The 27,032-nt window shown below is 52.1% G+C and overlaps 10 protein-coding genes across 10 annotated transcripts; 5 read left to right on the forward strand and 5 right to left on the reverse strand.

Moving 5' to 3' along the window:
* Positions 1-62: 62 nt before the first annotated feature.
* On the reverse strand, positions 63-1,704 carry Z519_03014 (uncharacterized protein; the record flags this gene model as incomplete). The annotated part of the gene is made up of 4 exons (XM_016760767.1): positions 63-765; positions 820-941; positions 991-1,286; positions 1,350-1,704. The coding sequence occupies 4 exons, from the start codon at positions 1,702-1,704 to the stop codon at positions 63-65; spliced, it is 1,476 nt and encodes a 491-aa protein (XP_016622617.1).
* Positions 1,705-2,836: 1,132 nt separating this feature from the next.
* Z519_03015 (uncharacterized protein) lies at positions 2,837-3,720 on the forward strand (the record flags this gene model as incomplete). The annotated part of the gene is made up of 3 exons (XM_016760768.1): positions 2,837-2,876; positions 2,947-3,203; positions 3,271-3,720. The coding sequence occupies 3 exons, from the start codon at positions 2,837-2,839 to the stop codon at positions 3,718-3,720; spliced, it is 747 nt and encodes a 248-aa protein (XP_016622618.1).
* A 1,232-nt stretch (positions 3,721-4,952) lies between these two features.
* On the reverse strand, positions 4,953-8,924 carry Z519_03016 (uncharacterized protein; the record flags this gene model as incomplete). Its single annotated transcript, XM_016760769.1, has 1 exon — positions 4,953-8,924. One exon carries the CDS (start codon positions 8,922-8,924, stop codon positions 4,953-4,955), a length of 3,972 nt encoding a protein of 1,323 aa, XP_016622619.1.
* Positions 8,925-9,770: 846 nt separating this feature from the next.
* Positions 9,771-10,955, forward strand: Z519_03017 (uncharacterized protein; the record flags this gene model as incomplete). The annotated part of the gene is made up of 1 exon (XM_016760770.1): positions 9,771-10,955. The coding sequence occupies one exon, from the start codon at positions 9,771-9,773 to the stop codon at positions 10,953-10,955; it is 1,185 nt and encodes a 394-aa protein (XP_016622620.1).
* Positions 10,956-11,910: 955 nt separating this feature from the next.
* Positions 11,911-12,783, forward strand: Z519_03018 (uncharacterized protein; the record flags this gene model as incomplete). The annotated part of the gene is made up of 2 exons (XM_016760771.1): positions 11,911-11,954; positions 12,018-12,783. 2 exons carry the CDS (start codon positions 11,911-11,913, stop codon positions 12,781-12,783), a joined length of 810 nt encoding a protein of 269 aa, XP_016622621.1.
* A 2,597-nt stretch (positions 12,784-15,380) lies between these two features.
* Positions 15,381-17,861, reverse strand: Z519_03019 (uncharacterized protein; the record flags this gene model as incomplete). The annotated part of the gene is made up of 3 exons (XM_016760772.1): positions 15,381-16,689; positions 16,746-17,628; positions 17,678-17,861. 3 exons carry the CDS (start codon positions 17,859-17,861, stop codon positions 15,381-15,383), a joined length of 2,376 nt encoding a protein of 791 aa, XP_016622622.1.
* A 296-nt stretch (positions 17,862-18,157) lies between these two features.
* On the forward strand, positions 18,158-19,487 carry Z519_03020 (uncharacterized protein; the record flags this gene model as incomplete). Its single annotated transcript, XM_016760773.1, has 2 exons — positions 18,158-18,473; positions 18,613-19,487. The coding sequence occupies 2 exons, from the start codon at positions 18,158-18,160 to the stop codon at positions 19,485-19,487; spliced, it is 1,191 nt and encodes a 396-aa protein (XP_016622623.1).
* Positions 19,488-19,801: 314 nt separating this feature from the next.
* Z519_03021 (uncharacterized protein) lies at positions 19,802-20,515 on the reverse strand (the record flags this gene model as incomplete). Its single annotated transcript, XM_016760774.1, has 1 exon — positions 19,802-20,515. The coding sequence occupies one exon, from the start codon at positions 20,513-20,515 to the stop codon at positions 19,802-19,804; it is 714 nt and encodes a 237-aa protein (XP_016622624.1).
* A 950-nt stretch (positions 20,516-21,465) lies between these two features.
* On the reverse strand, positions 21,466-23,262 carry Z519_03022 (uncharacterized protein; the record flags this gene model as incomplete). Its single annotated transcript, XM_016760775.1, has 1 exon — positions 21,466-23,262. The coding sequence occupies one exon, from the start codon at positions 23,260-23,262 to the stop codon at positions 21,466-21,468; it is 1,797 nt and encodes a 598-aa protein (XP_016622625.1).
* Positions 23,263-24,361: 1,099 nt separating this feature from the next.
* Z519_03023 (uncharacterized protein) lies at positions 24,362-25,544 on the forward strand (the record flags this gene model as incomplete). Its single annotated transcript, XM_016760776.1, has 5 exons — positions 24,362-24,593; positions 24,652-24,783; positions 24,890-25,023; positions 25,100-25,199; positions 25,312-25,544. The coding sequence occupies 5 exons, from the start codon at positions 24,362-24,364 to the stop codon at positions 25,542-25,544; spliced, it is 831 nt and encodes a 276-aa protein (XP_016622626.1).
* Between the last annotated feature and the right edge of the window lie 1,488 nt (positions 25,545-27,032).

A 27,032-nucleotide genomic window follows, 5' to 3' on the forward strand; every position in this document is an offset into this window, starting at 1 on the left:
ACTACAGATGCAGAGGACATGTATGGTTACTTATCGTCGCTGACCCAGTCTATCTAATCCTTCTATATATTGCGAGATGTCGCTGCTAGCCACTCCGAGTGCCACTGAGCCATCAAGGCCTGGCTCCAGTAATACTTCCTTAGAGAACCCATGGTCGTATTCCAACTCTTCGTCTGCGGACATAGCATAAACAATAGCGCCATGAGCTCCTTTCTCTCTTCTTCACTCAGCTTGCTTTCATCCGTGGCCGTCACAATAACCATTGTTGCCCATATCATAAAGTCGCTGTCCACGTCCGTCCCCAGCTCGGCCATATTCTGGGTCACTTCTCGCAAGCGGTCTCGAAATACCTGACCTATTCGCCCATACATTCTTCGTGGTGCCACGGAGTCGGGAGTCGTCACAAGCCAGGACCGTTCGAAAATGAGGACCAGAAGGCAGACTTGTCGCTCCAATTTTGGTACACTTCCCGTGGCCACGACGCGCATCAATTCGAATTGCTCACTCCGGCCCCAGACGTGTGGGAGCGCTTCGGGACGCTCTCCGGTCATCCTTAAAGCGACTTGGTGAAGGAGCTTAATTGTCTGGATAGAAATCTTGCAGGAAACTGCCAGTTCACGAAAGCCATCCGGCAGATTATCCGTCAGGTTAGAAAGCTCGCGAGGAAAAGATTGTTTGGGATATTGCAGAACCAATTCCGGAGTGATGGGCTTTAGTTTGGTTGTCTGTCGTCTTTTTATGGCCATATCACACAGAAACTCGGTTCTTCATGTTGCTTGGGTTAGCGGGATTCATTCCCTCGCCTGGGGGGACCCTTACGACGTTACCGTAAACTTCGTCATTGTATCGAAATTGCCTGTCTCCAATCCACCACGCATGGCAATGACTTGCCTTAGGCCAGCTCGATGCATCTCCACGTAATCATCCTCAGCCATATGAAACTGAAGAGAAAGGTCAGCTTTGAAGCGTCCTCGCACAGAAAGGACTTACATCCGAACCGAGCAAAGTGGTGATAGCATGCAAAGTAACGTCATCGGCGCACAGCCGAGGATCGGATATCCTTTGGCGTAGTTTCGTCAAAATGCTTGCTCGATACTGAAGACGAATCCGGCGCAGTCCAGGAAATGGCTTGTAGGAAGGGGGTAATTGACAGAGAGTATATAATACAAGGCATTCAAAGAGGAGTTCAGATTGGAGAGAGACGGCAAATCGATATGTCATCAACCAGTTGTCTCCATTTGCTTCAGTGAAGAGTTCTCTGCTTTTGACCGCAACATCTTGTACATCTATGAAAATTAGTCTTCTTCTTCAATCCGCCCTTAGGGGCGCTCTTGGCGATATCGACGTACATTGATCGACAGCCCACTTCACCAAATAGGTGGCTTCGATGGGGTACGATCCGAAGGGATCCTCACGCACTCCCCCCAGATTGTTGAATAATGGAGCAACCAGGTCGCCGGCGTCCGCCTGCGGATCCGTGCGTGTTTGTGGTCTTTTATGTTCAAATCTGGGCTTGCGCCGTTGCGTATAACTGAGAGCACGCCAGACGAGTGGCTCGAATGAGCGGGTTGTGGAAGCCCGCGTCTTGCCCTCGGGCTTTTTCTTGCGCGTCTTCGTTTGTTGTCGACGTGCTGCAAAGGACGAAACCTGCTGTTGCTTGTCCGGGTCCCTCAGTTGGGCAGGATGAGTGTAACTGACAAACATGACTTTTGGAATAGCCGCTCGGGTGTCGCATATTATCCTATCATACACACAATCAGCGAGGCTATCATCTTTATATAGTATAGTAATGTCTGGAGCAGCTGTGTATCATGGGCCACTCAAAGATGTCGTTGCTGGTGAAACTCCCCTTGGCGGGCGAGGCGCGTCTTGCTTAGTGGGATCCTGCATAATAACAACAGCAAATATAGACATGGTAACGATTCCGCGGAGTGAACCGAGGCGATGAAAGTCGCGTTCTTGCGGTAAACGAATCCTGATGGACTTGCCGGATCATCCTGAAGTCGAGTATTCAAGAAACCTGACCAATGGAGGATACCGTCTTCACAGCAACTCCAGAAACAGGGGCGAAGACGTACCAGACTGGTGGAGGAGTGTCTGAACAAGGTATTGGTGCCTTAGGCTGACTTGCATCCAAAGCCAAACGGCCCCTTCTGTGGCTGTGTCGGTCAATATGTGAGGTGCAGAAAGCAGAGAAAGGTATCGAACCCAAGCCCTGATGACAGTCCAATTAGCGATGGCGGCTCGACATGTCGGAGAGTAAGCAGACACAATGTCAATGTCGCATGCTCGTATGGGCTTGAAGTAAGGGCGACAAGGCACCAATTAAGCTATGAATTCAAAGACATGCTCGCCTTGGGTTCGTTCCCAACTGCAGGGAGATGAAGAGACGAGGCACGACTCCGGGGAACAAGGGAGACAACAATCCCGATCTCGTGGAAAGGGTGTCATTCCCGAATACATCGACGTACATACTGCCGTTGGTTTGTAGTTGCGGAAGGAGAGTCCCAGCAAGTCCCAGCTTGGCCATATTCTGTCAGACAAGCCAATAGCTCTTATTTTGCCCCAGTCTTTTGGCTACTCTTCCACTGCGCCGGCCTTGTCAGACAGGCGGATTTCCCACCACACCAATTGTCTCCCCCTGCGACTTTCCATTGCAAACCAAGCATCTTACAAAAAGTGCCAACTTGACCACCCAACTGCACTGCCATTTCCTACGGCTCCTTGGCTCTGTAATCACTCTCAGACACTCAGTGACTTATTATCTGTGTCTTGCTTAGCGGCAGCCTTCCGTCCCACTCGCGCGCTGCCTCCGCCCCTGCGTCTCTCTTCCATCATGGCAGACCGGTTCCCTTCGATTGAAGACATCGATGCAGGTAAGGCTTAGATCTGATTCGCGCAACATCATAGACTTCGTGTACCACAAATCCCTAACAACTGAGACAGGTGAAACAGATATCCGCCCCGATCCGGCTGCCCAAGGCAGCTTTCTCGAGCGCGAACGGGCGTTGCTGGGAGAGGACGCCGAACTATTCAATGCCAACGATAGACCTGGTGCTGCTACCGTCGAAGACGGCGACGACGATCTATTAGGTGGTGACGGCGAGTTCACATCTGCTCCAGTACTGCCATCAGGTGGTGACGGGCAACATGACCTAGACGACTTTGAAAGCTCCTTCCCTGCCATTGACACACGAAACGAGGTATGCACCTCTAACATTGCTTTTGGAGAAGGGTGGCTAGTTGACTGACACAAGAGAAAATGAACAGAATGTCGCACCGGGCGGCACCATAACTGATTCGACCCCCTTTAGCGGCTACACAAACTACACTGCTCCAGTACAAGATGAAGACACTGAACCCATCCGTGAATGGCGAGCCAAGCGGGACGCCGAAATTGCCCGCCGCGACGAAGCCAGCCAGCGCAAAAAGGAAGAGACAATCTCCACCGCACAGAAGGACATCGACTCCTTCTACGAATCCTACAACCGAAAAGTCGACAAGCAAAAGGCACAGACTGCGAAAGAGGCAGAGGAATTTCTAGCAAAGAGAGAAGATACTACTGCGGGAGGCACGGCTTGGGAGAGAATTGCCAAGTTGGTTGACCTTAGCGGGAAGGGGCAGTCGGGTGGTGGCGACGGAAGTTCCAAGAAGAGAATGCGTGAGTTGCTACTGAGTCTAAAGGCAGACAAGGATGCGCCAGGCGCGGCGGGGGTTTGAAGACTGGAGAGATAGGTGATGGCTGGGCCGCTGGGAAAAAATGGAAGGAGAAATGGAGATGGCCTATTCTGGTGGCTCTCAGCCATGGGGAGACTGGAGTCGACGACTGACACTTTTTGCGTGGTGGTTTCTCCGAGCTAAAAGCTTTTTGAGGATGCTGTCGACATCTCTCGGGCGAGGTCTGAAGACAGTCGTTCGGGGAAGGGGGAATGACAACTGGCGTTTTAGAGTCGGCATCATGGTATGTAATGGATCTATGCACGCGCGAGGTCCTAAACGTGGGATGGATACCTTTTGCGAACAAATACATTGGAAGCATTAAGTTGAAGAGGTTTCTTGCGCGCTCGCCTGGTGCAGAAAAAGAGTGGGAGGAATCGACGAGATACAAAGACCGAAAAGGAGAAACTGCTCATAATTTGCACACGTCTGCCATTTCGGACCCAACTACGACTGACCTATTGACCGATCTGCTGTAACCGGTGCTGGCAGTTCCCAGCCGTATCAACCTCCAGCCTGCTCTTCTCTCCTGTGTAACAGACACGCCTTACACACGGATACAGCCTTGCCATACATGCTGTTCCGCCACCAGCTCGTTACCCAACCCCTTCTCTCTTCCTCCCTTCACCTTTCAATCCGCCCCTGCTTCTGCACCGTCTGATGGCATCTCCGAACACAGCGTTGTCCCGAAATGCGACCAAGAGAGAAAAAAAGACGAGAATCCCCACTTTCCACTCGAACACATACATACATGATGAGCAATCAATACCGAAAATGAAGCACTCATTGACCAAGCGATGACACGCCACCTTCGATCCATGCATGCATACTTGTCCAGCAGGGCCTATGTAGAGCCCCGAAAAATACAAGACCCGAGTATTTCGTATCGAGCATTAGAGTAGTATTTAGTGGTTCGCAGCATAAAATTTTTTTTGTGCTTTTTCTTCTTTCTGGTTTTTGAGATGGGCGTTCTAACAAGCATGGCCACTGCATTGATTGCGTATTTGTTCGAATTCATTTCCGTTACCCCTTGTGAAATTCAATCATCGCGTAATGCATTTCCTTGGGAGAGCAATGAGATCTTCTCATGCTGTTTCGCTTTTCCCCCTTACCCCATAACGCCGCACGCCCTTGAAACTTCGAATCAAACCAAGTGTGAAAGAGTCGAGCCGCGTTTTGCTGCGCTGACATGATTCCGCCGTCTGTATGGGACTAAGGCAGGCCGTGATTTCGTGCTACCACTTGCGCTTTGGCATGCGCTTGCGGCGATTCGAGACGATCTCCATCTGCGAGAGAAAATTTCGACCGAGGCGCTCCATGTCGGCAACTGCTTGTTCGGCTTGCTGCACGGCAGAATGAGCCGGAGCTGCACTGACGGCCGCCGAGTTCCCTGCAGCTGTCTGCGTAGAGCCAATAATTTGAGACTGCGGCTTCCCTTTCGCGCCGCCCATCTTGCTGATAATGTCGAAGGCGATAGTCTTCTTTCTTGCGCTTGCATCAACTAGACTTCCATCATTGCCATAATCGCCGCTACCATTGACTTTGAAGTTCTCCCCCAAGGGAGTGGGCATGGTTTGTGCGTAATAGTACTCCATCCAAGTTTGCAATCCGGTGTAGCCCTGAGCTTTTGCAATAATCCAAGCCATTTCGACATGGCCGATGAGCATGTCTTCGATTTGCCACGCCACGCCATCAAGGGCGAGATCACTCACGCCATGATGCATGACTGAAGCAAATGAGTGCATCATATCTACGCTGTCGGAGAACGTGAGCAGCTGGTCTCTGATCTCAAGTTCTCGCTCCGTCATCACCCAATCGGATTCGTCGTCTTGATCGGCTGTGGAAGCGGATTTAGTCTCAGCCGACGCTGCTGTTGGTTCGCTTGAGTTCGATAGATCATTTCGATGTCCCGAAGAACTCTCTGTCGCACCCTTCTCGAGGTTCCCTTTCTCGGGGTTGTTGTTCGATAGGTTGTTCTGGATGCTGGGAATATTGACCGGAACTTGTTTGAGACTAAGCTGCCGTTGCGTGTCAATTGATTCCTTGGCCGCTGGTTCCTTGGGAGGAGGAATCTCCGCAAATCGACCGGTTCCCACTTTCGCCCTCAGTTCTGCTATTCTTCTTTGGTTTCCTTCATAGGTTACAGGGCGTTCATGCAGGGCCAGAGCATTTTTCTCCAGCACGTCCCACAAGTCCTTCGGAGGTTTCAAGCCTTTCTTGATCATGGTCTCGAGTTCAGCAAGATTGATGTCGAGAGAGTGCTTGAGAACTTGGATCTGCTCAGCAAATTCCTGGTCTGGTTGACTGCAAAAACACTTCTTCTTTTTCTTCTTGTTACCCTCGATGCATTTCAAATGCGGCGTGAGACTTTTTGCAACGTCCCAATAAGCATTGACTGTCACTCGAACGTGGATATGTCGCGGAGGCCCGGCCCCAGTCCCGAGTTTAGCTGAAGACGAAGCAGCCTTTTCTGGGTTCTCCTTTCCTTTCTTGGTTACTTTCAGTGGCGCGGGGACGAGTGACGCGAATTTCTCGGTGACATAACGGGAATATGTCGCTTGACATCTATGCTCCGGCGAGCATCTGAACCTCGAGGAATCTTGGCATATGTGTACGTATCGGGAGAAGATATCTCGACACTTGTTGATTGGGGTCCGGCTTTCCATCAAAGTACTGAGGATGAACTGCTCGAGGTAACGCAGATTAAGTTCGGCTCGTATAGCGTCCATAGATCCCAGCACGAATGTGCATATGAAAGCCAGGAAGTCTGCGGCCATGATCGCGATCTCGAAATTGATCTGGCCGACTAACTCAAACATCAACATCGCGAAGGTATCTGCCATGGCTTGTCCAATGAAATTGAAAGAACGGGCCCATTCTTTGTTCTTGAGAGATTCACAATCTGCGTAAATGTCCCTTAGCGCCATAATGTTGATTTTTGCAGCTTCGGAGTCCTGTCTCATCTGTAATGCGATGCGCTGTGTAAGTATAATAGCAGCTCTCGCAGGACAAATGCCAAGCTCTTGCAGTTGCAAGACAGTATCAGCAATCTTTGCTGTAGGTGTAGCCGCGGCGACTTGCATGTTTTCAATGCAATATTTCTTTTCGGCCTCCCAGTTTGCCCACCAGAATCTACCCGAAGTTTGATGATTCAGCACAACGTGAAGCATGTCCCATATGCCCTCTTCAATATGCAGGTGATGGTATTCGCAGAAACGGGCTCGCAATGCCGCGGTGTCATTCGCCGCTGGGGTGCGGAAGAACTTCTTGAAAAGCTCAAAGGCCTTTTTATCCACATGTGTGCCTTCCAGGATATGTTTGGTAGGGAGATCAGGCTTGGGCGGGGGGTTAGGATTCGCCTTTTCCTCAGCGTCGATCTGTTTTATTTTCTCCCCGTACGCTTTGACAAACTGTGTCATGGAGACTTCCACCTTTGACACCGCCTCGAGAAGTACTTCAGGTGGGGGTTTCTTTCCCTTGGTTATAGCATCTTTGGTCATGCTCAGCGTTGCCAAATATTTCCCCGGGCTGTTTCGGGAAGTCGAAATGACAAGTGAGGTCACCTTTCCAGAAAGTTGCGCCAGGCTCGCACCCTTTGAGGCTTCAATAACCAGAGCATTGACTGATCGCTGAAAGAGGATATCGGTAATCACATCGTCGAGGACGATATCGGAGAGCGGTGGAATGGGCGATTTCAGAATAGCCTTTGCCTTGATCTTCTTGAGCGCCGTTGTCACATTCAGGGCGGTGTCTCCACCCATCTTCTCCACCATCTTCTGCATTTCCTTCTTTGCGGCATCTTCGACCTTGATACATTCCAGGTTGGCTTTGATCGTGTCTTCATCCAGATTCAGGTCGGGATCGGCAGCGGCGGAGGGATTGTCAGAGGCTTGCATCTTTAATCGAAGGTTCATCATGACTTCGACCACGTTATTGCAGGTTCGCGTCTTTCCGTCACCGGTGGTGACGTCGACCGTGAAGCCTTTGGCATTTGGTTTAGCAAGCATCTCTTCAAGAGCCTTGAAGGATTTTTGTAGGACTGGGGACATTGGACCGTTGAGTTCCAGTACGCTGCGCAAGTCGGTGATGGCAGTTTGGACATCGTGCGGATCTGAGGCACTGAAGAAACCCTTCATCACACTGAGGGCTTGAGAAAAGGCATCGGCATTAGATGATGCCAAGGTGTTTTGAAGAACTGTTGTCAAGCTTGCTGAGGTGCTGGCAGTTGTGCGCGTCCCTGTCGCAGCAGGGGGAGGCTGAAGTTGTGAAATAGCGGGTTCGGCATCCAGGATCATCTGCCGGAATTCATTGTTTTTTCTCTCGGCTTCCGCCATCTCAGAATTAGCTTGATCCAGCTTCACACGGGCGTCCGCAGGAGAGACCCTTCCAGCATTTACGTCGTGTCGAATTTTATCCAGCCTGCCCCGTATTCTGCGCACGATATGCTCGTTCTCCTTGGCGGCCTCCAAAATGGCGCTGTTTTTGGGATCGAGAAGAAAGTCTTTGGAAGCCATGGGGAGCAAATCTAACGCCGATGTCTCCAAAGCACCGGCAGCGCTGCCTTTGTCATCCTTCGGTGTGGGTAGGAAATGAAGGCTGTTGCGAGCTTTTTCTAAAAGAGCGTTTCTGCGGGCTCTTGTGGCGGCTTCCTCCTCGTCGTCTTTCTTAACCCGCACTAATTCCACATCCCTCTGCTTGCGCAGTGCGTTTTGCATTCTCTGCGATTTCTCTGCCATGATTCTCGCATGGTAGTATTTGATCGTGTCCATCTCCATCCAAGAGATGCCCGTCTTTGCCCGCAAACAGATTTCGTGGTTACAAGAGGCATCAGCGCCCTCGGCCCTCTCCGCTCCTGTCACGTCAAAGTCCAAGCAGCAGGTTCCCGGGCCAGTAAATTTGAAGTCACCTCCTAATTGAGATTTGAAGAGCTTGTCTAGAGCCGTCGCGTTCTCATCGAGGAGGGCTCTCTGCGTTTGATGCCTGGAGGATCTCTGTTCCAGCTCGTTTTTCTCCTTTTCCAGTTTAGCTCTTTCGCTGAGCAATTCGTTGTAGGTTCGGATGTCCTCGTCCGCCCACCCTGCCACATTATGGCCGTCGGCCGCTTTCAGAGGGCTCGTCGGCCTGGGAAGAGAAACCGATTCGGAATATAACTCTTGCGGAGTGTCACTCGTCGCCGATTTGAGGCTTTTACCTTTCGGCTTGCCCATCCTCCTTACGAAGAAAGTGGGATATAAAGGGAATTGGCCGCTGAGAAGTAGCTAAGCGGTCGGACAATCGATGGTGTGGTTGAATGCCGGGCTGCCGGACTTTGCTGTGTTTCTAGGTGGGGCAGCTTTGCTGCTTCAAATGTGATGGCGTCGGCAACGGAAATGTCGTCCAAAAGGCCAGCGCGGCTTCACTATCACCAGGCTAGCGGTTTTTCACCGTACAATGATATTGACGGTCTTAATGGTGGATATTCGGCGTGAAAACTCTCGACAGCTGCGACCCCAACCGGCTAAAGGCTCAAAGAGGACCTTTACTATATCATGGAACTCTGCATCACGATTTGATGATACGGAAAAACATGGTTTGGTTAGAGACGCCCTCATGTTTCCAGGGAAAGTAGACTGCAGCCCCCAGTCTTGGAATTTTGGCAGAGTCCGTCGTATTGCGCTCGCGTGGCGTTGGTGGAAGACGTCTTACGACCAAGGCTGGATGGACGGAGAAATCAAGCCCTTAGTGTAGAATCAAGGACAGCCTCGACAGCAAGGCCACTTTCCTATTAAGTCTCGAAAAGGCACCAGATGGACAGGATGGCCATCTCGCGATGGGATGGAGGCTGCGAGAGTCTTAGAAAGCAAGACAAACCAAGCTGAGGTTAGTTTGAAGTTGGTTTGCCAGGGCAAGTCGATGGCGATTTCTGCAGGCCTTTAGCCGGTCTTGGCCCGGCCTCGGATTTTCTATTCTTCCGCCAGCCTATATCAAATTTGCCATGCCACCATTATCTCGATGGCTCGATGGGCATCAGATGGGTTGCCGGTCAGAGAGCTGCTGAGCTGGCCCATGTCAAGATGGCTACACCCTTAGTGACGGGCAACAACGGTAGCGTCCTTGTGGATAACGTCCAGGAAATCATCCGCGCCTCCGCCAACCACGACATACGGGCACTAGAAAGGTGTATCGATCATTATTCATTCCCGGACTGCAAAGCTGTCGATGTCCAAGATTCAGTCACAGGCTTCACACCGCTGCATGCCGCAATATCTACCTGTGCAAGACAGGTCAACGGAGATGCTGCTCATCCTGTGCATAGTGAAGAGAGTGGTGTTCGATTTCTCAAGTTCTTGCTCGAGAATGGCGCGATCTGGAACCAGCTAGACAAGAATGATGAGACCCCCGGCTGCATTGCCTACCGTCTGGGTCTGCATGGTCTCTACCAAATTATGGTTGATGCTGGAGTCCGCGCCGAGATGGTTCTCAATCGCCTGGAAGAGTACGAAAGACTCCACGGCGGCGAAGACGGCGAGGATGTCAACGGGGCAGAAGGGTCGCATGGTCGGGACAATTTGGAAGCCAACGGTCTGCAGGAACATGTCACAAGCTCTGTCTACCTCTCCTCAGCCCTATCAGTCGGCGACAACAGACTTCTAGATGAACAACAAAACGGTGTCATGATGTCATGGGAAAGCGACGTTATGCTTCGGTCTGCTCATGCTCTACTCTCAGAACCGGGACTCAAGATCTTGAACATCGGCTTCGGCATGGGCATCATCGATACGCACATTCAAAACCATGCCAACAAACCAGCTAGTCACCATATTGTGGAAGCTCACCCCGATGTTCTCAGTAACATGGAAAGAAATGGATGGATGGAGAAGTCCGACGTGGTCGCTCACAGAGGAAAATGGCAAACTGTACTTCCGCAACTCATCGCAGAAGGCGAGACCTTTGACGCCATCTACTTCGACATCTTCGCAGAGTCATATAGCACATTTCGCGGCTTTTTTTCGGAGCAAGTGATCAGCCTCCTGAACCAGAACGGCCGGTGGTCCTTCTTCAACGGCATGGGTGCCGATAGACAGATCACCTACGACGTGTATCAGAAGGTTGTCGAGTTTGACTTGTTTGAGTCCGATTTCGACGTGGAATGGGAGACCGTTGAGCTCCCCGATTTGACGCGGGAATGGCAGGGCGTCCGCCGAAAATACTGGAACATCGACCGCTATCGATTGCCAATTTGCAAATTCATGGATTGATTTGTGGGCAGTTCAGGTCCCGTTCCTCACGTTCTGAACCCAGTTCCTGTTACTCAAAATGACTAACATGATGGTACTTCTGTGCCTTTGTACCACCAAGCTGTGTCTCGGACATATTTCCTCCTCGTCCGGTCACCATTTGCTCTAGGGATTCCTCAGTCAGTACGAATCAACGGAGTGTCAGCGGACCCATCGACAACCTCATTGAGTTTGGACGAGCAACGCATTGGGATGCCTCGCAGTCCTGGTTTGGTGAATGAGGAGAAGACCAGGATGAGGCCTAGGGAGCCTGACCTCGACAGCCCAATCCGCGAACGCAAAACCAGTTCGGTGCCATTGCCCCGAGCCGGCAGAGGAAGCAGCGCTGTCGAACAAGACAAAGTTCCCAGGGCAGCATAAGGACATCTTCTTGTGCCACCCCCCTGATTACCGTACACTCCTATGATGACCCTCCACAAATTCAACAACATCAACTATTCAGAACCAACCAGGAGCGTGCCACTCGTCCACCGTGAAACCATCCAGTGAGGCGTATCGAGGACCTTGGGAGGACGTACATATCTCGGAAATCATCCCGCCCGAGCTGCGTTCGGTCCTCATTGCCCCGCACTTTCTCTCACTCCATCTTTCTCCTCCTCGCCCAAGCTCGCCCTACTGTTGCTCACGCATGTCGCTACTCCACCTTCAAGTGGTTCGAGGACAATCAATGGATAACTCACGCTGGTAGGTTTACCACAACACTCCGCGTGTCCGGAGAGGAGAAGACCTCGGGATGACAGCAGCGAGATTGGCAACGTTGCACAATGTAAACATATATCTTTCGTTGTCCGAGTGAGGCCCAGGCGCTCCCGACCTGCAAAAAACTCGAAGCCATTCAAGGATCACCTCGCCTAGGATATCGAACAGCACCTCGACCCTTCATCCGTCGAATCTCGAGATCTATCGTACAGAACAAATGGCCAGGCGGACCGCAATCGTGACAGGCTCATCTCGCGGGATGTAAGTATACTTCTACATGCTGGTGTATCAATCAGCACTCCCTAACCCTTCCTTTCCTCCCAGCGGCGAAGCCATCGCTCGGCGCCTTGCAGCAGAAGGCTACGCCGTCTGCATCAACGACGTCTCGGCCAATAAACCCGGCATCGACAAACTTGTCTCCGAGCTCAACTCCAAACATGGCTCCGGCGCCGCCATCGGCGTAGTCGCCGACGTAACTTCCTCAGAAGAAGTGCAGTCCATGATAAAAGAGTCGGTAGAAAAGCTTGGTCCCCTGACGGTGATGGTCGCGAACGCCGGCATCGCGCAGGTCGCTCCGGCACTGGACATTTCCGACGCAGACGTCCGCAGAATGTTCGACGTGAACTTCATGGGAGTGTGGCTATGTTATACGCACGCGGCGAGACAGATGATATCTCAGGGACCCGTGCCCGAAGGGAGCAGTGGATACAAGATCCTTGGTGCAGCAAGCATCGTTGCCTTCAAGCCGTTTCCGCTCCTGTCGCACTACAGCGCGTCGAAATGGGCAGTCAGGGGACTCACACAAGTGTTTGCAATGGAGATGGCCAAGCACAAGATCAACGTGAACGCCTACGCTCCGGGGATTGTTGGGACAGCGATGTGGGATCTCATTGATGAGAAGTTGGGCGAGATCGAAGGAAGGAAGAAGGGCGAGTCGGTCAAAAAGTATAGCTCGGATTTGACGGCGTTGGGACGCGTGAGTGTGCCAGAGGACGTCGGCAACGTTGTTGGCGGGTTCATGTGCTCAAAAGACGCGGAGTTTGTCACGGGCCAGACGATGGTCATTGACGGTGGCATCGTCTTCACTTGAAGATGTGAAGATGGAGAGGAACGAAGCAGGCATGGAGAACACATGCTGAATGGTATCCCGTATGTCCTTGCGTGTCCCTCGTGGGCGTTTCCAAAAAGACAAAGATTCCAGACAACGAGATGAAATGGACCTCCCTCAGCGACCCTATTGCCCCCCTGATCCGACATCTGTCCGTCCGTCTGCCTGCTTGTTCCTTCAATTTCCACCCGTCCCTTCTTTTCATTTTACTTTCTTTAATCCGCGCATGCACAGCCTGCCTACTCAGGATGGCCTGCGCCCTGCTTGGGCGGGTACACGTTCCCATTGACCTCGACCGTGGGCTTGCAGGTGCACCAGGCGTCCTTGGGTATCGAGTCCATGACGCTGGGGATGTGTCTCCCGCAACCCCACCACGTCGTCTTCTCTGCTCGGACCCCGAGTTAGTGCATGTTTTCTTTCATTTCCAAGGCGTCGTCGTGCCAAGAAATTCAAGGCGAAAAGAGCGCGCAGGGGATGGTTCCCCAAGGGGGAATGGGGCCGATTGGCTGATGTGAAGGAAAGATACTTTACTTGGGATGGGAAGAAGGAAGTGAAGGAACAGAAGGCGAGAGGAGAGGAGGACATGTTTCCCCTCAGCTCTCGAGAATCAAAGGAGTCTAGGAAAAAGGGGATGGGCAGGGAGACTTACGACAAGTAGGACACGTTCTCTTCATGCACATCTCGGTATATATGTTGTCGTCGTGTGTTCGTTTTCCGTAAGGTTTTAGCTAACTGGTCCTTTCTTGCCCCTGTTTTGACTTTTGGCCTGATCGTTTGTGAGCCTGGTTTGGTTTGAATTCTGCACTTGATGTCAAGACGCCGTGCGGCCGTGAAGTGACAGATTATATATGAATATATCTACGTCTACCAAAAGGGTCAGGATATCTTTTCCACCGTAATATCCGGGAAATCACCAAGCACAAGACCAGCTAAACTAAACGCGGATCATTCTTCATACCAAGTACATCGTGACATTTTTTGCCCCTCTATTTCTGGGCTATTCTAGCATCGGGGACTGCCTTCCATTGGGGGGGAGCAAGCACGAGGAGGCACGTTATTCAGTATCATTATTAAACGTATTTGCTACAAGTAAGGCAGTGCTTGGTCTTTTTTTGCCCCCCCCCCCCCCCCCCCCTTTGCATCCCCCTTGCATTAGAAATGAAATCGCCCTCCATCGGATCCATCACTTGGTAAATTCGACGAGGCCGAAAGCCGCTTGATTCGTCACGTCACCATTGCCTGTTCGAGTTGGTGACATTCTTTGAAACCTCTTGGCCCCTGCTGGACTGCCAGAGACTGGACCCCGCTAAGGGGAAACCGGCGAGATGGTTGGAAAATCTGGGTAGACCCCGAGGTCGCCGAGGGTGGGTGGTCGTGGACTCGTGGGTGGGTCAGTGCGCGAAGACTCGCAAGACCATTCTGCAACTATCAGAAAGAGAGAAGGTCGCAAGGAAAATGGGAAACATTAGTCTGGATATACTTCTACATAAGCGAGTCGGAGACTCGTGGTGCATTAGGAGCCTCGAGTCGTGGAGTCATGGAGTCATGGGTATCGTAAACAGCAATCATAATGCGCTCAGAACATGCAGATCCTCCCGGACGCTCGCACATCGTCGGGATACCTGTTGGAGTCCGTCGTCGTGGCTTTTAGGTGGTCGTGGCCAGGTAACCATGTCCGCCATTGTCGTTGCTGTACGCTGCTGTCCCCTGCTGTGCCCTCAAAGTCGTGCTTGTTGACCGAACCGGGAACTGAGTGCCCCCGGTTACAAGCACCAACTCAGCCCGAACCAAAAAAGAACGATTGCCAGAACAAGGGCTGTCGACCACTTCGTCCTCTCACCTGCGTTGACATTCTGATTCGAGTAGACGCACGCCCATCCGGAGAAAATCCCCCCATTGCCGCCGCAACTCAGCGGTCGCAGCGGCGGTTCCGATATGCCATTAAATACGCATTTCTGCGTTGTCCAGTCGGCCGAATTCAACCTTAGGACCCAGCCAGTAGGGCAGCACGTTGCCCACGCCGTGTTGTCGCTGTTCTGCTGCAGGATGAAGCAGAAGTTTTGCGGGCAAAGTGAGTTTGTGGATGGGTTGGGACAGGAGGCTTGTCGCGAGGCGATGGCGCCTATCTGGCTTCCCATGCCGAGAATATCCATCTGAGATATCGACTCCGAGATGTTGAGATGCTGAATTAAAGCTGCGGAGTCCACCGGATCTGTCTTAAGGTTGTGGACAATCGGGTTTGTCCACACTGCCCATGGGAACAGGAGAAGTGCTATATGGAGTGTAGAGAGAAATCCAATCATTGCGACGCCGTTGCGATGCTTTCGATGATGGCGCGCAATCTAGAATGCCTTTGACCATGTATTTCAACGGATTGGATGGGCTGATGGGAGAAATAGCCTGGAAGTCAGCGGCTGGGAGAGATCGAGAGATATCGGAGAGCGGCTGCTGACTAAGGCATCAAGCCTCGCTTGGTGTGGCAGGGAAGCGACGGGATTGGCTCGTCAATGCCTCAGGCTTGATCGGGCGTGCGCACATGGCCAGGGTGACCTTGGGGTGACCTTGTAAAGCCTCACGCCTCACCTGAGCCTTGCCTGCAAATTCCGGACGTAGGGTGATACAGCCTCCGCAGACTTCAGAGTGAGTACCGCTGCTTGTTGTGCAATAGGCAGCACCTCCTCAAGCGTGCGACCCTTAGCAAGGCCTGCGACGATAACACCCAACATTGTGTCACCAATGCCGTTGACAGACACTATTTCGTTCTGTTCGACTTCAACGAATGGTGGAATCAACCGCATATACAAACCATCTATTTCAGACTCATGGGACAAATTTCTCGACAGCACATATGGGGCGTTCTCTGGCTGTGTGAGTCTCGGATCTCCACGCCGCAGCAGGCAAGCCAAGAGACACCCTCGATGTCCGAGCTTTGTCACCAGATTTGGGATAAATGGAAGAAGCTGGATACACTGTTGCGGGATCCCATGTTCGACTAAATCATAACCCGCGACAGAGATCAATCGATCCCGAGAACCCGTGCCGGAGAGACCGAGGCTGTCGATTGTGTTCCACCACTGCTCTGATTCAAACATCAGCGCGTTTCTGGCCGAGTTGTAGATTGCTGTTAACTCGAGCCTGTTCGGAGACGCAAGGCTAACAACATGATTTGGCACTACATTAGCACTGACGATGGCAGAGTTGTCCTTGTGGAAAAGACGAGCAGCCTTTGCAACAGAAACAGGTTCGAACGCAACAAAGGCCTGGTGGGCTTTCGCAGCGGTCAAGATAGACGAGAGAATGGCCGGAGACCAGTTTGCGTCGATGACCACCCACTTCGGCTTGCTTTCATCCATCTTTGTCATCCAATAGTCTGGCGATTCGAGTTCCGGGCGAGCAAATATCGACATATCTGCCATCGCAACCATGAGATCTTTGTTTGTGTCATTGACAGCGACATACTGTGCTGTTCGCGCACCGTCATTGGTGGAAAGCCGTCGTATGGCCGTCGTCCCAAGACCGCTTTTCTCAACATGATCGAGAAGAGATTCCCCAGCCAGATCATCCGCCACCACACTCGCCAGTGTGACTCTTGCACCTGCCAGATGGGCGGCCATGGCAACATTACGGCCGACCCCGCCGGGTGACTGAGAAATTGTGGACGGATTCGAAGTGTGAAGCGTTGGAGTGGTTGAGTCTGGTGTGATTTTGAACGGCCGATGGTCACACATTGTATCACTTGCGAGCGATCCAGCGACAAGTATTTCCACTGGCTGAAAGGACTGTTCAACTGCCCCGTTTACTGGATCTGATTGGCTATTCGGAGCACTTTGAGTGCTCATTGTAGGTTTGGCAAAGTTCCCACCCCGGATGACCTTGCTGGCATTCTCTCTAGATCGTGTCAGCAAGTGCCTTGTCTACCCTGTGAAAAGCCTAACATAGCTCACCGCTGAGGCCCAGCTCCACGCCGTCTCTCAAGCTTCGCCAGCTCGACGGCGACTTTAGTCCCGCGGACGACATTCGCTTCAATCAAGGCCTCATTTGCCCGCACACTCCCTCCTTTGCTTAGTTCCCGAATCCGCTTTAAGATGTAAGGAGTGTTGGCACTCCCACCAATGCGTTTCTGCTCGGCTTCGGCGACTGCTTGAGTAATAATTGAATCGATCTCTTCCTTTACCATTGCTGAGTGTTCTGGGACCGGATTGGCAAAAAGCAGTCCAGAATGAACGGGAAAACCGTATTGTGCATACATAATAGCCGCGGCATCAGCTTCATCCTGAATTGTCTTGGGGCTTTTGACACCGCTATCGCGGGAGAAGAAGGCGGGGAAGTCGACATCTCCTTGTCTGCCGTCCGCAAAGGTGGCTACGCCCACCCCCTGCGTCTCAAGATATTCCAATGTGCGCGGGATATCCAAGAAACTCTTACAACCGCTTGCAATCACCGCCACTGGTGTTCGTCCAAGTTCCGTCAAGTCTGCGGAAATGTCCATGGAGTTCTCCCCTCCACGATGAACACCGCCGAGGCCACCTGTTGCGAAGACCTTGATGCCCGCCAAGTGCGCAAGGACCATTGTCCCAGCAATGGTTGTGCCCCCATTTAGCTTTTGACCTCGAAGACCAAGACCTCCGATGAAACCCAGATCTCGTCTTGATATCTTCCACGTATTCTCACTGCCGGCAGTGGACACAAGTTGTATGAGTTCTTCAGTAGCCATGCCAACACAGGCCTTGCCTTCGAGGATGCCGATGGTTGCGGGCACGCCGCCGTTGACACGTACTAGGGATTCCAGGTGGGAGGATAGAGCAACGTTTTCAGGGTAGGGGAACCCTGATGACCTGTGAGCCTTGAACACCCTGTACTGGGCTGGACAGTGTACCATGCGTGTAAATCGTAGTCTCCAGTGCAACGACTGGTTTACCAGTTACCAGGGCATCCTGAACTTCTTCTGATATGCGGAAGAATTTATCTCGACCAGAGGAGTTCTTGCGTCTTTGGCAGCCGAATCGCAGGGGTTTGGGGTACGCGGAGCGTAAAAACAACGATCTCCTGCACAAAGCCATTACTCGGACACGGCACGACGATGGCTTGACAGATCGACAAAGAAATTTGCGGCCAAAGTCAACCCAATCCGCATATTCAGCCTTGCCTGCTGTGATTGGCACCCGGTTGTGCATAAGGCTGACTGGAAGTTGCCGATGCTATACGTCATAATATTCGACGCGGAGTGACCACAATGGGATGCACTGACCAAGTTTAAGAAGGCCAATCACCGCATTTCTAACTCAATCTTTCGATTTACTTCCAGTCTGCTCTCTTGGACAAGTAGTTAATTTCACACCGTGTACCCTCGAACAACATGGTCCGCGTAGAAATCGGCGGCAGGCCCATCATTGATGTTGACACCCGCCCAGGCGATGTTGGGCGACTCAAACAGCAAATCCGGCGTAGGATGCGAGGTGGCCGAACTGTACATCTGAGCTGGACAACGACCACGCCTCGACTCGTGTTGACGAGTGACACTGAAGACTTTGACCCGACAATAATATCTCATTTCCAAGAGGAAGGATTTCAGCTGAGCTATCTTCAATATGAAGGAGACAAGGCGGCCTATATGGCACAGCTCCAGCACTTACAAGACCCCCTGGAGCTGGGGGAGCGCTATGCTATCGTAGGTAAGTGAAGAACAGGTACATACTATGCTCGAGACATGTCGTCGATTTCTATTTTGTGTGCACCCTCTATCGACAACCGACCCCCTAGGATTTCAACGCCCACTCAATTTCAAGGATCTGACTGTCTTTTTCTTTCCAGCCTACGGCGATGCTGCAACTCTGGTTCTGGAAGCTTGTATGAAGCCCATGCCCAAGCTTGTTGCTGTTGTCGCATACTATCCAGGACATGTCCCAAAGACCACAACCAGTTTCCCTCCGACCTTGAACGTGTTGATCCACCTGGCCGCCTCGCAGAGATGGGGCACACGCTTCCCGTCATATCGCTACGAGAACACCCGACCAGGCTTCGCCGAGCACGACCTCGAGGAATTCGACAAGATTGGCACCTCGTTAGCCTGGTCGCGAACGCTAGGCCTGCTTCGCTTAGCCTTTGATATCGAGGGGCCCGACCTTGAAACAATCTGGGAGGCTCATACGCGACTCGAGTTTGGGGAAAAGGACGTCGATAAGACCATGGCGACCATGGTGCCTCAGCCATACGTGAACCACGTCCCCACCATGACGGGTGGAATCGGTCACGACCAGCTTCGCCGATTCTACGCCGACTTTTTCATCCCCAACAACCCCCCCGACATGCGGATACGGCTCCTGAGCCGAACGGTTGGCGTGGACAGGGTGGTCGACGAGATGTTTGTCTCATTCACACACACCACCGACATACCCTGGATGCTGCCGGGCGTGCCGCCAACGAACAAAAAGGTGGAAGTCGTGCTGGTCAGCGTGGTGTGCCTGCGTGGAGGCAAGTTGTTCCACGAGCACATCCACTGGGATCAGGCGACCGTGCTCGTGCAAGTGGGACTGCTGGATCCAAAGTACATTCCGAAGACATTCAGGACCGCCGAGGAAGGGAGGGAGGAGGAGGTCGAGAGGCTACCTGTTTGGGGAAGGGAAGCCGCGAGGAAGGTCCTGGACGAGGACAGTTCGGAGAGCAATGAGTTGATTCTAGATTGGTGATGGATCAACTGTTGAAGGAAGCTTTTTAAATTTAGTCCCTAGGAAGGCGACTTAATCAATCATCTGTCGACGTGGGATCTGATGTAGTTCTAAGGTGAAGAAAGAGAGAGAGAGAGAGTCGTTGATTCGTTAAACTCTAGCCTTGACCTGCGAAGTGGGTACTGTATGGTATGTAGTAATGATATAGCAAATCTCTCCCTGGACGGCACCAACAGTTGTGCCTAGATCAGACGCCGTTCGTCAACGCTGAGCCCGATAAAACGCAGCCTCGTAGCACGCCATTCGACATCAAAACGAACCCGACGAGGCTTCCATTACAACTTTCCGCGACCAAGCCTCCTCCTGTGGAACGCTTCAACCTTGGTGTCGACCTGGTCGTCGCTCAGTTTCAACTCGTCCCAGATCTCCTTGAATCTCTGCAGCTCCGTCCTGGCGAAGTCCTCGACGTCGCTCCACACCCGCCTCCTCGTGCCTGTGCGCTTGTTGACGACCTCCAGGTCCGGCGTGAGGCGCTGGGTCTTCAAATACTCCCTGCCCAGCCGTTGGCTCTCCTCGGGGTCTAGTATGTGTTCCAAATGCGGGATCTGCTGTCCGGACTCGATCTTCATGTGCTCCAACAGCTCCGCGAAGAGTGCACGCAGGGCGTCGAGGAACTGGTCCCCTTCGAGTGGAACGTGGAACAGTGAGAGCAGTTCGGAGCGGGCTCTCTCATGGTCTGTCCGGTCGTGTTCGGCCATTTGCACGCCCTCATCGCCAAGGTGCTCGATGAAAGCGGGCCGCATGACGATGTCTTCCGACACGTCATGCCGGACGAGTCGCCAGGTGACTTCCCTCAGGAGGCGGGCACGGTCCTGGGGTGCCTTAGCCCTGAGAAGGCGCCCAGAGACTTTGTTGATGGTGTTGTGATCATGGTCGATGACGGTGGAGAATGTGAGGGGAGGATCGTACGGGAGATTGGGTGAACTGGCGTCGTAGTGACTCGCATCAGAGGACGATTGAGAGCTGGATGAAGACGATGGAGCTGCCATGGTGGGGGCCGGAACCTGGACTTGAACCTGTACGGATATGAAAAAGGTGATGATGGTCGTCGCACGGCACCAAACTTTCAGCGTGGAAATTGAGCTCGTGCTGAAGGTAGCGGTGTCTGTCGGAACAGATGAGGACAGGATGAGCGGGCGCCTGTAACAGCTTTACCAGGACCCTGCAAGGGCCAATGTGTGAAAGTACCGCAAGAGCCTCGTATAGCCCAACCCACCAGAGTGCCATGAGCTTCTGAAGGACATGGAGGGGCCGTGCCCTGCGTGATGGAGACAGCGGAAGTGTGAGAGAGAAAAGCATGAAAGGTGACCTTACAGTGGCGAAGCGGCCCAGCATCAATCTCGCAAAGCTTCTAACTGCCCAAGTGTCGCATGGCTCCCTGCAAAGCATGACCCTCTATCAGCGAAATGTCCCCAATCATGTCTCGACAATAGAAACAAGAGGGGCAAGCAGGTGAATTTTCCAAGCTTGTAGCCCGACATTGCTTTGAAGGAGTTGGCCAAGTGTGACGAATCAAAGGGAGAAACTCTCGGAAAGACGGGAGCAAAAGTACATTGGGAAACGGCAAGGCCGATGTTACTCGCCCGATCAAGTCTAGGCCATTTCAAGGGAATCGGAGGAGACACAGGCCAGATAAACCAAGGGCTAGGGTTAATCGAATTGTTTGGAGGTTGGATGAAAGACTCTCGATGATCAAGAACGTAGAAGGTCTTTGACAACGAATTCGAGTGCCCAATAAACCCCAAACCGTGATCCCATCGCAGCACTTCCCTTTACAGGACACTGCCCCATCAGGTCCGACTTCGGACGGCAGAACTGGTAACTACTAAGTCATAATGCGCTCAAACGCAGAAGAATAGAAACATCAACATGAAGCACTAAGATAGACAAGCAACGCATCGCCTATTTTTCCAGGGCGGGAATAACCAGCAACGAACCCTCACGCCGATCCAGGTTCGCCAGCATCATACACTTCCCGGCTGTCCCAAATCCGCCGTATCAGCGCCTCCTCCGATGAAAGTCCAAAATGCTCATCGTCCTGGGCACCATCAAGATTGCCCTGCGACGGTGTCACCTCGATATCATCATGGCTGCTCTGGCGCTGAAAATGGACTCTACCCCCATGGCCTCTACTGTTGGAGCGTGACAACAAAGGGGATGGCTTTGGGTCCTCCAAACTCCGGCTGACGCCAGTCTTCGTGTGTCCGTTCACATTCATCACACTGGGTCCACGCCGACTCTGCGGTCTGCTCTTGGAGTATGCTCCACTAGAGGCGACGGAGCCAACGTCTTGAGGCAGTGAATTGCTGTCCTTGAGTCGGTTCATGCTTTCAACGACTGGACTGCGGAACCTCCTAACCACCATCAGCTGTTTGACGGCACTCTCATAATCCTGCTTCGCAGCTTTGATTTCCCCGGCCAGCGATCGATTTCTATTTCTGGATCCTGCGCGGCCGTGCATCGCCGTCCCAGACCCTAGTTGGAGTCCCATGCCAGCCGGGGGAGGGGTTGTAGGTGTCGCCACGCCTGCTCTCATGATCTCCCTTCTCTGCAGCTCAAGCTTCTGCTGCGTTCGGGATGGATTCTGGGATATCCTTGCCTTGTGAAGAGTCCTGGCCTTCTCCGGGGATTCCGACGGTTGGGGTTTGTAGTTGGAAAGAAAGTTTGATGGGGAGTCTTCATCAGAGTCGTCTACAATATGGCGGACGGAGCCGGCTGGAGTGTCTGTCGGTAGGAAATGTGAGACACCACCTTCTACAGACGAGGACACCAAAACGGGCCCAGACACGGGGCCGAATGATGAAGGAGTAAGTTTCCCGGAGGCAGGGGTAAGGGCAGTGTGACCCGTGTTCGTTGTTGACGAAGTGGCGTCGGCGTGGGAGATGTGGGTGAAGGATCTGGACGAGTCGTTCCGCACCAACTGGCTAGGTCCAACGTGCGCAGAAACAGTCGACATTGCTGGAGGGGCACGAGAGGACCGGGGATATTGTTGAAGCAGCGCAGGATCAGCAGGGTTCTGCGACTGCAATATAGCCGACTCATTCTTGAGGTTCGGCGCAGATCGATTCTTGGTCTTTAAGGATGCTTGGGGAGGCGAGGACGTCATTTCGGGATGGCTAATGTCCGGGTCTGTAGGGCGTCGAGGTGCTGCCTCACCATTGGGCGTATGTGCCCTCGCTGGCGTAGATGTCTTGGAATTATTGCGTGTGAGTTCGGGAGACTGCGTGGTTGAGTCCTCCCATTCACCCTCTTCTTCATCGTCTGAAGATCGGTCACCAAGTTGAAACATGCCATCTTTCTCTCCCTTGCTCTTCCGTCTAACTGCCGGCGTCAATCCGACCTTCTTCAGGGCTCCGTGGGAGACGTTTCGTGGCAGAGCGTTGGCGGATTGATTCTTGCGCAGGTTTCCGAAGGAGGTATTCTTGACCAAGGTGACATGGGAGCTGTTGCGTTTTACTAGCGGCGTTCTCGGGCTGTGGGGAGGTGAGGTGCCTCCTGACTTTTTCCGCTGGTGATGGTTTTGATAGTCGGAAGTGATGCTGGCGGTGGATTGGACCTTGCCTAGTTTACTGAGTCCCTTTCCGTGCGAGACATTTCTTGAATGGCGATTGACGACGTGGGGACGGTGGGCTTTATGGGTGGTTGTTTGCCTGCTCGAAGAACTCAGAGAATGGGTCGAGGACGTGCGCTCGTTTAGCGAGGGCCGTTTGATGGGAGAGGGGGAAGCGGAAGGCATTGTGTTGAGCCCATCGATCGAGAGGTGCGGAAAGCGGTCAGAGCTCTTGATACCGAGTAAGATTATTCTCTGGAAATGGGTGTGCTAGATGAAAGCTGCGATCAGGTACGTAATTGTTCAGGAGAACACGAGCGCAGTTTAAGATCGTTGATCGTTGATCGGGTCAAAAAGATGTTGGCGGCGAGGCGGTTGCCGATGCTGCTTCTGGACTTTTGCGGGATGCCCGCTTTGAAGGAGCTCCACTACCACCGCTAATACCATCTGGCAGAGGGGCCGTGTCACCCCGTGCTCCTCATATACTGGGTACTCCTTTTCTCTTATTCTCATTTTTGATTGTGTCCTCATGAATCTCCAGGCAAGTCTTTATGCCAGAAGACTGTGTCTCGATGCATCTTCTACATTCGACTAGTTATCTAGTGAATGAGTCAAAATCCAGATCCGAACAATGCCTCTAGGATGTCGCAGTGAATGGACTTATACCGAAAGGGTTACAATGCGAGTTTCTCCCATGATCCAGACTCTCGATCCACGGCATATCGTCAAGATGGCCACATCTTGATGAGAAGGGAATGTATTGTTTTGATGGAGTCTGAAAAGGCTTTGCAGCAGAGCAATCGCCTTTTACTACATTCTTCATGTGCTCGACACGACTGTACACCGACACAGTCGTGGTCGGCATCGGCGCTTCTGGGAATTATCTATGTCCATACGCAGATTAATTCGATCTCAGAAATGCAGAGGACTACGTACATACCAACACGTGTACGATCCAACCACAACGGCCTGCATTCTAACCCATATCCGACATGTTTGTGGGCCGGGCACCGGCCATTCTCCAGATCACGACTAGGACGACCGCCACACCTTACTGGGAATCTCTCTTCCCTTTTAATCGAATGGCCGTTTGCCGGTTCCAAAAAAAGATCAAACCCTCGCCATGTATCATCGACCGGGGGGAAGCCGAGTAGATCCCCTAGACTATGAACTCGGTTGTCTCCTGGACATCTTCTGCAGAGAACTTCGTTGTCAAAGTTGTCTGAACGGACAAAGCACTGACTACAATATCGCAAGCAAGGTACTATCTACTTGACGACCAATCATGAACTCATACGAAGAATCCAGTGTACCCTTTTTGCTAGATATCAAGGATGATTCAACCGAACGATTCATTACTCGTGAAAAGCTAGCCTCGAACTCCAAGAGGCTCTTGTGGTGGACCTTTTGCGCCTTTGTTCTTGTCGTATCCAATGTATTCACCTTTTACGGTGCTCGAGTCTATCGGCACAGTCAATTAGACAGGGTGTGCACCGCTCACACCTCACAGGGTTGGAGTGAGCTTTCCGACCTGCACTTTTCCAAACCGTGTTGTACACTGACAGAATGTGTCAGGCCCTGTTGAGCAAGATGTAGACATCCATTACATTAGCACGCGATTCAACGCGTCATTCTACAAGGAATCCATTTATCGACAAGCAGCGAGTCCGGAAGTCGACGCAGCCTGGGAGGAACTGGGTACTGAACGTGAGCACAGCCATGCCCCGATATCGCACTTCGAGTCTGCACTTCGAAGTGGTCGCAGACACGGAATGTGGTTGGATATCGTTTCTAACCCTTCTCCTGCCTCTAGTCAAAGGCGTTGTCCTAACTGTCGACGAAGCCAAAAAGTCCGGGTTAGAATTGGATCGTGTCATGGTAGGAGAGGACTATGGAGGCCCCGGATATGTGGCATTTGTGGAAGTAACGCATCAAATACACTGCTTGGTAAGGAAGCCAACGTTCCGCGCTCGGACAAGATTCCAGCGCCTCAACACTGGAACTATCGCTGACCTAGACCCAGAACCTTCTACGCCGAGGCCTCTGGTTCAATTACGAGTACTACCAGTCCCACAACATAGGGGAATTCGCTGACGGTGATCGCATAGTCAAACTCCATATTGGTATGTGGGGAATACTTTCTTTATTCTCACTTCGATGGACCCCTTTATCTGTTGGTTTTCTATTGAGACCGGAAAACAAATCAACTGACCATCTCTCGTGCGTCTGTATTAGGGCACTGTCTCGACACACTTCGCCAGGCTCTCATGTGCAGCTCTGACACAGGCCTCCTCCCCTTCGTCTGGGTGGGCAACCCACCGAAACAATTCCCCGACTTTTTTCGTGAACACAAATGTCGAAACTTCGAGCCTATATTGGAATTTGCGAAGAGAAGAGAAGTCAAGGCGCTGGAACCTATGAAAGCGGTTCCTCATAAGGGGGCTTTGATTCTGGATGACTTTCCCTGACTCAAGACGGAATTGGGTCGGCTATGCACTTGGCAAATATTTCCAGTTGAAATACGTTTTCTTTCTATATCGGATCCGTGGTATGGTTGGATTCACATTCGCAAGTCCTGACACCCTAGAGGCGGATTATCGGTTCGACAAATCACACCCTAAGTCTCTAGGCTATATTGCCTTGAGGTTGAGTGGCCGGGGGAACGATATTTTAGAAAGAGAAGTCTGCAAGCCTTTTGGGTTGGGGCGGGGGGCAGCCAAGTCACAGGAATACTACCCACCATGGCCAACGGTCGGATTGAGCGGTCGAGCTGTACTATGGGTGAATATCAAGGACGAACGCATTTTAGAAATTCTGTAGTTCAGCATATGAAATAGTGGCTCTTGAGCTGACAGGAAAGAGGGAGAAAAAGAGAAGGATCACAGAACAATCTTACATAGAAAAATACATATTCGTCGATAAGAATATGGCACAGGTATTCAGCAATGAAACTTAGCTTTGCCGAGTTCCATTCGAAGGACTGCGAAATCAATGAGATGTCTGAGGTGGCGCCGAATCCGTTTGCTTTGCACAGGATCGCCTGTGCTACTGTCGATAGTATTCTGCCTCGCAGAGGACCTTAATTGAATCTTCAAGGTTGCCAATCGATATGGGAAGGTCTTCATCATCGGGCCAGTAAAATAGTCATCAGATTGTGTTGTCAAGGCTCTGCAGCATGTATGTTATGCGCTATAGATGTATCTGGCGAAATACATTGTAGACCGCAATCTGCCTCCTGTGTCCACCCCCAGATTGAGTCATGATGGGGGACTTCTCCATCCAATTATCGCCGTGTGTCTTATCGGACGCCATCGCTAAGTCGTGCAGTCGATCGCGAGCACAGCAGCGGCATGCCTGCAATTTGCTACGCACCCGTCTGGTAACGCGGCGAAAATGACAGGTGAAAGGCTGGCTCGGGCAACCCGGGTTATTGACGGCAGTAACTGGCAGTTCTAGGTAAGCGTGGGACGAGTTCTCATACTGGGTATACCTCGTTCTGTGTAGCCTTGTTAAAAGATTGTGGTCACTTAATTCCCACTCATTCCCACGGCCTCTATTGCCAGCTCAGCGTTTTAGCGTTGTGGCACAAAGCGCAGATCAGGTACCGCAGACATTGTGTGTATCTAGTTGGGAGGCTAAGCGAATGCATCGTCAACCAGGGGTCTTGAACTTCAACAGCAGCCGCTGCCGCCGCCCGTCCAATGATTGCATGCTTCTCGGTCGCTCACAAAGTCGAGCGGTCAGAGGGTCTCATCTAAACCTTCTGTGTAGGTGTGAGGGAGAAGGTCCAGCACCGGTTTGTCATCAGCGCCTAATTTCGCAGCTGCTAAAGGTTGCTGGCATATCAAGCACATGGCGCGAGTAGCCGAAGTGATTGGGTTCGATACCGTATCCTCGTCAGCAAGGCGCTGAATCCGGACGCAGGAAGATGCTTGGGGGGTGAAATGGCCATCTGG

This window comes from Cladophialophora bantiana (assembly GCF_000835475.1).
Source record: "Cladophialophora bantiana CBS 173.52 unplaced genomic scaffold supercont1.4, whole genome shotgun sequence".
NCBI lineage: Eukaryota > Fungi > Ascomycota > Eurotiomycetes > Chaetothyriales > Herpotrichiellaceae > Cladophialophora > Cladophialophora bantiana.